This window comes from Sus scrofa, chromosome 3, assembly GCF_054392235.1.
Source record: "Sus scrofa isolate SSC_HxYL_T2T_F1_AM1 chromosome 3, Sscrofa_HxYL_maternal_Yorkshire_Landrace_v2.0, whole genome shotgun sequence".
In the NCBI taxonomy this organism is placed as follows: domain Eukaryota; kingdom Metazoa; phylum Chordata; class Mammalia; order Artiodactyla; family Suidae; genus Sus; species Sus scrofa.
Window position 1 is genome coordinate 10,551,845 of NC_139385.1, and position 10,476 is coordinate 10,562,320.

Below are 10,476 nucleotides of genomic sequence, written 5' to 3' on the forward strand. Positions count from 1 at the left end.
AGCAGAGCGGGTGAAGGAGGCCCCAGGCCCGTCACTCCCCACCGCTCCTCCCCTTTCCACACACCTTCCCGACCTTGTCTTGGAGGATGAGGTGACCAGCTTGGTACAGTGGATGTTCATGCAGATCTGTTTGGGCTGGAAACACAAGCAGCTCTGGCAGCAAGGGATCCAGAAGAAAACACTTCCCTTTGAGGGCCCTTATGTCCTCGAGGCTGCCAGGGAATAAGAACCCTTCATTCCACATTTTCTGAATCCCTCTGGGCCAGGCACCAGGCCAGACATCTCACATGTCATCTAACTGCTTATTTAGGCAATAAATGCTATGAATAAGTGACAAGGTGATGAGACAGAGGCAGCAGTTAAAGAGAATGGGGTTCTTGGAGTTCCCATCGTGGCGCAGCAGGAACGAATCCGACTAGGAACCATGCGGTCGTGGGTTCGATCCCTGGCCTCGCTCAGTGGGTTAAGGATCTGGCGTTGCCATGAGCTGTGGTGTAGGTCACAGACGCCACTCGGATCTGGCATTGCTGTGGCTCTGGTATAGGCCGGCAGCAGTAGTTCCGATTGGACCCCTAACCTGGAAACCTCCATATGCTGCAGGTGTGGCCCTAAAAAAGGACAAAAGACAAAAAAAAAAAAGAGAGAGAGAGAGAATGGGGTTCTTAGGTCAGACTCCCTCATGGTTCAGGATCCCACCTCCACCATTCACCAGTGGTGGGACCATGGGCCTCTCAGCCTGTCTATATACTTCTGGAAAACGGTAGGTATCAAGATTAAATGACATGCAAAATACTTCAGAAAATACTTCACAATATTTCAACATCAGGCACTTATACTCAGAGCTGTTAAAACATAACCCTGGGGGAGACTCCGGGTGGTGCAGGGAGGTAAGTGCTAAGCTGATTCCTGATGGATGAATTTAGTAACACGAGGAGCTGAGGTGAAAAGGCAGAGCACTGTCCACTCACTTGACCCAGTAGAAAACAGGCAGAGAGAGTAACAACTCAGATCAGAAAGCTATTAAGCAGCAGAGCTGGAATTCAAACCCCAACACAGCCATCCTCCACTCTACCCCCTGGTCTCCAAGAGGTGACCATCTATCACAAGAGACGGAGGGAAAGGGAGGTCGAGGCAGCAGCTTCCCAGAGCTGTCAAAGGACACACTGGGACATGAGTGAGCGCGGGGAGCAACCACTGGGGGAACACAAGTGCAGGAGTGCATGGCAGAGGGGCCTGAACCCAAGCAGGGGGCACGGCACAAGGGAGAGCCAAGGGTTTCCAGCAGGGGAGTTCAGCATCAGATCTGGTTTCAGATCTTTCTGCAGCCAACGCGAGGAGCACAAGCACAATGAACAAAGTCTGGAAGTGGGGAGACCAGTTTGGGAGATCCTTCCGCCAATCACGGCAGAAAATGACACTTGAACCTAGGCAGTATCTGGGAGGACGAAAAGATGCTGAAGGCAGAGTAGTAACGATGACTAGAAGGAGAGGAAGAAAGCATCCAGGATGAGTAAGTTTCTGCCCTGACCAAATGGGGTGCATAATAGTGATATCTGTCAGGTTAAAACAGGCACAAGATGCATCCTGTTCAGGAATGCAGGGACAGCTGAACGCCCACAAGCTAATCCACATGGTACACCACATTAACAAAAGGAAGGAGAAAACCCACATGACCATCTCAAAAGCTGCAGAAAAAGCATCTGCCAAAATTCAACATCCACTCATAAACACTCTCAACAAACTGGGTACAGAGGAAAGGTACCTCAACATAATAAAGTCCATATTGGACAAGCGCACAGCTAAAGTCATTCTCAACGGAGAAAAGCTAAAAGCTTTTCCTCTAAGATCAAGCACAAGGCAAGGAGGCCAGCTCCCACCACTCTGACTCATCACAGTATTGGGAGTCCTAGCCAGAGCAATCCGGTGAAGAAAAGAAAGAAAAAGCATCCAAGTCAGGAAGAAGTAAAACTGTCACTATTTACAGGTGACATTATGTTCTATAAAGAAAACCCTCAAGAATTCACCAAAACACTATCAGAATAAACTATTAGAACTAACTGAATTTTGCAGGAGACAAAATTAATAAAAATCTGTTGCATTTCTATACACTAATAACTATCAGAAAAAAAATTAAGTAAACAATCCCATTTACAATTGCATCAAAAAGAATAAAATACCTAGGAATAAATTTCACCAAGGAGGCAAAAGACATGTACACTGAAATCTATTAAAAAAAAAAGCAAATAATACAAATAAATGGAAAGATATCTTATGCTCATGAGTTAGAATATTGTTAAAATGTCCTACTACCCAGAGCAGTCTACAGATTCAACACAATCCCTATCAAAATTCCAATAGCATTTTTCATTGAAGCAGAACAATCCTAAAATTTGTATGGAACCACAAAAAGACCATGAATGGCCAAAGCAGTGTGGAGAAAGGAACAAAGCTGGAGGCATCACGCTCCCTGATCTCAAACTGCAAAACTTGTATTGTAAAACCACAGTAATAGAAACACTGAGGAAGAGGAGATAAAGATGACAGAGCAGACGGAGTTCTTGTGGTGGCTCAGCAGTTAACAAACCTGACTAGCATCCATGAGAGCATGGGTTCGATCCCTGGCCTTGCTCAGTGGGTTAACGATCCGGCATTGCCACGAGCTGTGGTGTAGGTCGCAGACACGGCTCAGATCCTGTGTTGCTGTGGCGGTGGTGTAGGCTGGCAGCAAGAGCTCCGATTCAACCCCTAGCCTGGCAATTTCCATATGCCACAGGTGCGGCGCCAAGACGACAAAAAAAAAAAGATGACAGAGTACAGGGACGCTGAGCTCACATTCCCCCCCTCCGCCGCCACCCCCACCGACAAACATGTCAAAAACACATCTACATATGGAGCGATTCCCACTGCAAACAAACTGGGGCCTGGCAGAGAGACTGACAGAAGCAAGGGTGTAGAGAAAAGATGCACACGGAGTCAGGTAAGCAGAGAAGAGAAGCTCTCACGTTGGGACCTGGGTCCCTTGCAGGGGACCCAGAAGAAGAGAAGGATTCCACAGGGTCTAAGATCCTCCTTGGGTTACAGGACGCTGGCACCACCTGGGTGGCATCACCTGAAGGAACACATGGAAGCTGATTCCCACCACAGACCCCTCGCCATTCATTATCAAGAACCCTACTGAGGGTGTGGTGCAGTTCCTGTAGACATTTAAAAATCAGTGGGGGTTTTTTTTGCGGGGTGGGAGGGGATCTTTTTATTTCTTCATTTATTTGCCTTTTGGGGGCTGCACCTGCAGCATATGGAAATTCCCAGGCTAGGCGTCGAATCGGAGCTGTAGCTGCCGGCCTACACCACAGCCACAGCAACTTGGGATCATTAACCCACTGAGCAAGGACGAGGATCGAACCTGAATCCACATGGATACTATTCGGGTTCTTAACCTGCTGAGCCACAACGAAAACTTCTAAAAATCAGTATTTGTTAACAAAAATGGAGATCATACTTAACATATGACTATTTTCCCATTTGCTATTTGTCAATAAGCATTCACACCAACAATGTAAACAGCTCCAATGTTTCATAGTCGGGATAAAACCATAATTTACTGAATCAAATGCATCCTGTTGGGACTTTTAGGATAAATGTAGATCGAGCCCAGCATTCCCTAATAGAAACAAAATTATGAAGAACATTTCAGAAGCAAAATACAAAGATAAATGACTACAGGAGAAACTGTTCAAAAAAGACATACACGTGAGCATTTCAAACCACATGTTCAGGCACGACAGCCCTAGGGTCTGACATCAGGAAGATGAATCTCCTTAGCTGGTTGGAAAACCAGTAGGACTTAACAGGACAGCTGTCAGAAACTCAGACTCTGCTCGTGAAGAACAGGCACATGCCTGTTTGCTCCTGGTAAGTGAATCTTAGCAATGCACGCTCTGTTTGCAAGGATCTACCTCCATGCCCGAGATTAACTATAAAATTATCCCACGGGCCCCTCTGCTATGCAGAGTGCAGCCACGAATGCTTCCAGATTGTTTTCTGCCCAATCCTACGCTGTAAGTTACCCTATAACAAACCATCTATTGATTATCTGCAGCTGCTGGCCTCATTTTTGCTCTCAAGATGCCTCCTCAGGAGTTCCCATTGTGGCTCAGTGGTAAGGAACCTGACCTGTATCCATAAGGATGCGGATTCAATCCCTGGCCTCACTCAGTGGGTTAAGAATTCAGCATTGCCCTGAGCTGTGGTATAGGTCACAGATGTGGCTCAGATCCTAGCCTGGGAATTTCCATGTGCCACAGGAGCAGCCCTAAATAAAAAGAAGGAAGGAAAAAGATGCCTTCTCAGTTCAATGGGCACTTTTTGTTCCCTCTGTCCTCCAACATATGTGAAAAGACATTCAGAATCACTGATCACCAGGGAAATGCAAATTAAAACCACAGTTAAGTATCACTCACACCTGTCAGAATGGCTAGTATCAAAAAGACAAGAAATAACAAATGTTGGAAAATATGCAGAGAAAGGGGAACACTTGGGCACTGCTTGTGGCAATGCAAATTCATGCAGTCACTAGAGAAAACATATGCAGGTGCCTTACAAAGTTAAAAACAGGAGTTCCCATTATGGCTCAGCAGGTTAAGAACCTGACTAATATCTGTGAGGATGCGGGTTCGAGCCCTGGCATCGATCAGTGGGTTAAAGATCTGGCACTGCCATGAGCTGTGGTGTAGGCTGCAGATGTGGCTTGGATCTGGTGTGGCCGTAGTGTAGGCTGGTGGCTGTAGCTCTGATTCAACCCCTAGCCTGGGAACTTCCATACGCCTTGGGTGTGGCCCCTAAAAAGCTAAAATAATAATGGCAATAATTTAAAACAAGAGGTACCAAATTCAAAGGAAAGATGAATTCAGATGAATGCTGTGATGGGGTGTCTATGAAGCAGTGATGTTAACCTGAAAGTAGGCATATATGAGAATGTCTAGACTGGGAGATGGAGTCATCAGGTGAGAGGTAGGAGTCAGAACTCAAGAAGAAACCGAGGGATACATTTAGAAGAATGCGAAATGAGGCTCCCAGGAGAATCACTGTTTAAGGGATGGAGGCGGACAGGCCTTGAAAGGTGATGGAGAAACTGCTGGAAAAGTAAGAAGAAAACCTGAGTGCAGCCACAACCACCTTGACTCTCTCCCCGCCAATCCCCATTTCCCAGGCACCTCCCTGGATGAAGGCAGCCAAGCAGGTTCTAAACTCACCTGGAAGCCTGGCCCTGGTAAGAGAAACCTTGTCTCTTGAAATAATCAACTACATCCTCAGAGCGGGTCTTCAGAGTGTTCACCCGCACAAATCGAGGCACCTGGGAGGCTAGGAAGCAATCGGCAATGAGCAGGCGGGAACGCGGCCCTCGCCGGTGAGGGCCTGATGGCTATCCCCCAGCCCCACAACTCCTTTCAGCTCACCTGGGTCAGACTTGGATCCCACCTCCAACAGGTCCTCGTTCCGGCTCACACCTCGACGAACCTTGAGCCGGGCCAACTCAGCCTTCAGCCTTGCCTGGTGCCGGTCCAGCAGGGGCTTCCATCGGCCCCCATGCCCTTTAAAGCCTCTTCCAAGTAACAGTTCGTACACTAGCACCTGGGGGTGAGGAAAGGAAGAGGTAAAACTTTGAGCGTGAATACCCTGGAACATCAAAATATGCTGGAACTGGATACGGCTAACCACCTGTCAAGGCAGTAACAGGTGCTGTGGAGAGGATGCCTGATAGACACCAGTAAGTCATGTCCGTATCATGGAGAAACTTGATTCTCAGGAAGAGAACCTCGCCTTGTTGTGAGAGGCACTGAAGAAACTTTGATGGAGGCTTTGAGATTATACGAATAGTGATTTGCAGAAAAAAGCTGGAGGAGATAGGATCAAAAGTCACTTAGAAACTTATTACAAACTTCCTGCTTAAGTGCCCCCAAAATAGTGGCTGAAAAAAAGAGATCTAAGGAAAAAGAACATTGTAGAGTGACGTTTGACTTCATTACAGATTTATTCACAGGTATGATTTGGAGACCTCCGTGTACTGTAGACAGAAATACCCAATACAGAGAGTTCTTTGGGGATTTAGGAGTTAGGATTCGCAGCTGTGACCCTGCAGCCCAGGTTCAATCTCTGGTCTGGGGGTTCGGGGCGGGCGGAGACACTAACAGGTAAAAGATATCTTCCTCAAGATCACACAAGAAATAATGGCAGATACATGATTTCAACCCGGTACTTTGCTTCCCAGTCCTGAACCCTTTCCCCACGGCTTCTCTCCTCAGCAGGAGAGCTCTGCATCCCAACCCTCCTCCCTTGTCAACAGCATCGTGCACCCAAAGACAACAACCCCTGCCATCACTACTTTGCATCTGTACTTTGCATCTCCGTTCTTAATCTTTCACACAAGGCTCCAAGTTAAGTCTGTTCGCCTCACTTCAATTCATAACCCGGCGAGGGGCTGTGCCTCCTCTTTTCAGAGGAGAGACTTGCTAGAGTCACACTGTGGACGGTAGCCGAGCTAGGACCGGGTTAGGAGGGGCTCGCCCCGCCCGCCCCACCCCGCCATCACCTTGGCCAGGTGCGGCCGCAGCTTCTTCTCTGCGCGGAGGAGGCCGGCGCTGGCGATCACGGCGTCCAGCACAGCGGAGTAGCGTTGCGTCTCGCACACCAGCGCGTACAGCTGCTTCACATTCTGCGCGCGGCCAAAAGGACCCAGGTGAGGAGGGGGCCGGACCGGACTAGCCCCCCGCAGGGGCTCCCTCCCGGGCCGAAACCTCGAACCCCTCTACCTGGAAGCTGCTGGCGTACACTAGTCCCTTGAGGGAGCCCTGGCGGCTCTCCACGCCCGCCAGCACCGCCGCCGCCGCAGCGTACACAGCCATGCTCCGCGTTGCTGCCTGCGCGCGCCTTTACGGCTCTGTCGTGAAGCGCCCCGCCCCGCCCGGCCGCACTTCCGGGGTCAAAGGGCACGGGCTTCCGGACCCGGATTCCCAGTGCCGATTTAAGTGTTCCCGAGGCTTGTACGGGTTCAAGCTCCTTCCCGGCGGAGACGGCCGACCTTAGGAGTCCGGTTCACCACGTCTTCATAGCTCTTCGCTTTTTTCTTTCAATCTTTGCCGATCTCATAGGCAGAGATTCTGTTGTTTTAATTTCTGTGATTGAAGTTGAATATTTTCATGTTATTGGTTGTATTTCTTCTGTTATGGCATGTAAATGCCTTATTCACTCGTCTTTGGTCTTTCTCTTCGTGCCTTTTATGTATTAACAATATAAATTTCTTTTTTTTTTGTGGTGCCTATAGCATGTGATAGTTCCTGGGCCAGGGATGGAACCCCCCACCACAGCTGTAACCAGAACCACAGCAGACAACAAGGATCCTTAACCTGCTGAGCCAGGAGGCAACTCCAGCAATATCTGTACTTCTTATCTTAGGTTTTGACGTTTTTCCAGTTTATCGTTGCTTTTTATTGTGGTTTATATTTGTTTGGGACAACATGGTGTTCAAATTGTTTAAATCTTTGCCTTTATGTAAAGGTCTGGCCTTTACTGTCAGACTTGAAAACCACTTCACATGTATACAATAGAGAAATCATTTATGGCTTCATCATTTCAGACTTAAATCCATTTAGAATTGGGTTTGGCACATGATGTGAGAAGGGCTCTCACTCTGTTTCCGAAAGGCTAGCCTTTCATGAATTCCTTGTGACAATTCATCTATAGGCCCATTTCCCCAGGCTGACACCCCCACCCCCAGAGGACAGGGACTGGGTACTATATGGGTCCTTAGCGCCCATGTAGTTACTGATACATAATGGGTTAATTGGGGAAAAGAAAAGCAAAAGAAATAAAAGAGAAAGCCTTGTATATGTGTATCTCAAGCATTCAAGCAGGCAGGCCTCTGTGAACTAGAATATTCCAGCCTGTATATTCTCTGTATACTAATAACGTATAAGCAAGCGTTTTGCAGGAAGCTTGATTCTAGTCTACATTGAAATCACTTGAGTCACTTAAAGGTTTAACCCATTCCTGTGGCTCTAGGTTGGTTCATAAGTGACCTTCTAGTGGAACTCTCCTCCTTTCTCCCATCAAATCATCTATTTTTTTTTTTCCTTTTCTTTTCTTGTTTTAGGGCCACACTCACGGCATATGGAGGTTCCCAGGCTAGGGGTCAAATTGGAGCTACAGCTCCCAGCCTACACCACAGCCACAGTAACGCAGGATCTGAGCCGCATCTGCAACCTACACCACAGCTCACGGCCATGCCAGATCCCTAACCCACTGAACAAGGCCAGGGATCAAACCCACAACCTCATGGTTCCTAGTTGGATTTGTTTCTGCTGCCCCACAACAGGAACTCCTATTTTATTTTCTTCACAGCACCTGTCCCATATGTGGTTATGACTTACTCTCTTTCTCCCCAGCTGGCTCCAGGAGGGAAAATCCATGTCTGTTTTGACACTCATCTATCTTTACCTCCAAGTGCAGTGTCTTTTTCACAATAAGGACTTAGTATCTGTTGAGCGAAGGAATGACTGGATGAACAGACCACACACTGATGTGGTTCTGGACAACCAGCTGTGCTAGAGTTGACCCATCCTGAAACAGTCTCCCCTCCTTCCAGAGGGTAGGTAACAGGTACATCCACTTTTTATTCAGATTTCCTTAGTGTTTATCTGATGTCCTTTTCTGTCCCTGAATGTCACCCAGGACATCACATTACATTCAGTCATGTCTCCTTGGGCTCCTCTTGTCTGTGACAGTTTTTCAGACTTTCTTTGTTTTTGATGACCTTGGTGGTCTTAAGGACTCCTGGTCAGTAGTTTGTAGAAGGTCCCTCCATAAGGATTTGTCTGATGTTTTTCTCAGGATTAGCCTAGGGTTATGGGCTTGGGGAGAAAGCCATCTTCATTACCTCCTATCAAGGGCAATAGTACCAGTGCGACATCACCGGGACGGTTCACCTTGATCACCCGGCTGAAGGAGTGTCTCTCAAGTTGCTCTAGTGTAAAGCTACTCTTTATCCCTCTGTCCTCTCCAAAAAGAAGTCTCTATGTGTAGCCCATGCTTAAGGAGCTGGGGATTATGCTCCCTGCCCTGGAGGGCAGAGTAGCTACACAAATCATCTGGAATTCTTCTGTACAGTTTTATCTCTTCTCCCCCATTTAAATATTCAACCATTTATGTATATTTTAGGGACACAAGTATATGTATTTGGGGTTGTAATCCAAAAATATTGTGTTGCTGAAATTGTTCCCCTTTGGACCACTGGAATACTTTCAGCTGGCTCTTGTATCCCTTTCAGAAGCCTTTAAAAATGTCTTCTGGGAATTCCCATTGTGGCTCAGCAGTAAAGAACCCAACTAGTATCCATGAGGACACGGGTTCTCGATCCCTGGCCCGGCTCAGTGGGTTAAGGATCCAGTATTGCTACGAGCTACAGTGTAGGTCGCAGACACTGCTCTGATCTGGCATTGCTGTGGTGTAGGCTGGCCTGGGAATTTCCAAATGCTGTGGATGTGGCCCTAAAAAAGACCAAAAAAAAGCCTTTTTTTGTGTGTGTCTTTTTAGGGCCCCACCTGATGCATACGGAGGTTCTCAAGCTAGGGATCAGAGCTGCAGCTGCCAGCCTATGCCACAGCCACAGCCACACCAGATCTGAGCTTCATCTGTGGGTCACAGCAACACCAGATCCTTAACCCACTGAGTAGGGCCAGGGATCGAACCTGCATCCTCATGGATACTAGTCAGATTCATTTCCGCTGAGCCACAACGGGAACTCCACTATCAAACTTTTTAAAAGGAGAATCAGCAATCCTTGCTTGTACTTCTTCAATCACATGTGATTTTCTAACTCCCTGTAGTCTGTCTTCCACCCTAAGCACTGAGACAGCTCCCTCCAAAACCACCTCCTAATATCCTCAAGCTTTCCCTGCCGAATCCGCGGTTTTGTGGCGCTGTAACACACCTCCCATGGTGGAGAATACTTTGGCTTCTATGACCTCTCCTGCCGGCATCCCTTCTCATCTCTCTGACCATTTCTAGGTTTCCTTGGAAACCCCATCGAAGCTCTCCCTTAGGTTCTGGCGTTCCTTTCTCTGACCTTTCCATCAATCAGGTTTGCTCCCCAGGCAGACTCACCCACTCCCACACTGTCATTACTTCAGAACAAACTTAACAGTCAAGAAAGTTGCATCAGTAGCCCCTCCCCGGCCCCGCCCTGGCCCCACCCTCATCTCCAGCTGCTGTATCCCCTTTGTGGACCTAGATCCCTAGATCCTCTGCCTGTCTTCCTTGTCCTTCCACTTGCATGCCAACTCCACAGGAAGAACGAACTGCCCTTTCCTCTGCCCTCCACATATTGGATGTAAGTTAAGATCTTTCTGTTGCAAACACAGACACTAACGGATTAACCAAACATAAAAGGGGATTTATTAAGTGGGTGCAGAAGTGTGCTAC

The 10,476-nt window shown here is 47.8% G+C and overlaps 1 protein-coding gene across 6 annotated transcripts in view; it reads right to left on the minus strand.

The window, feature by feature from the left end:
- The window catches only part of NSUN5 (NOP2/Sun RNA methyltransferase 5), a 9,370-nt gene extending 2,451 nt beyond the window's left edge, over positions 1–6,919 (minus strand). For 2 of the 6 annotated variants that reach the window (XR_014840248.1, XM_003124402.6), the window contains exons 1-5: positions 6,810–6,919; positions 6,590–6,712; positions 5,457–5,631; positions 5,253–5,361; positions 74–212 (exon numbers count right to left, since the gene is read on the minus strand). Coding sequence is in view for 4 of the 6 variants with exons in the window: in XM_003124402.6 (XP_003124450.1) it covers positions 74–212; positions 5,253–5,361; positions 5,457–5,631; positions 6,590–6,712; positions 6,810–6,902 (639 nt within the window). In the remaining 2 variants the exon portion in view is untranslated. Of the gene's footprint in view, positions 1–73; positions 2,719–4,212; positions 5,362–5,456; positions 5,632–6,589; positions 6,713–6,809 lie in introns of all 6 variants that reach the window. The other 4 variants (XR_014840249.1, XM_085016827.1, XM_085016826.1 and 1 more) reach the window with 3 other exon arrangements.
- Positions 6,920–10,476: the final 3,557 nt, after the last annotated feature.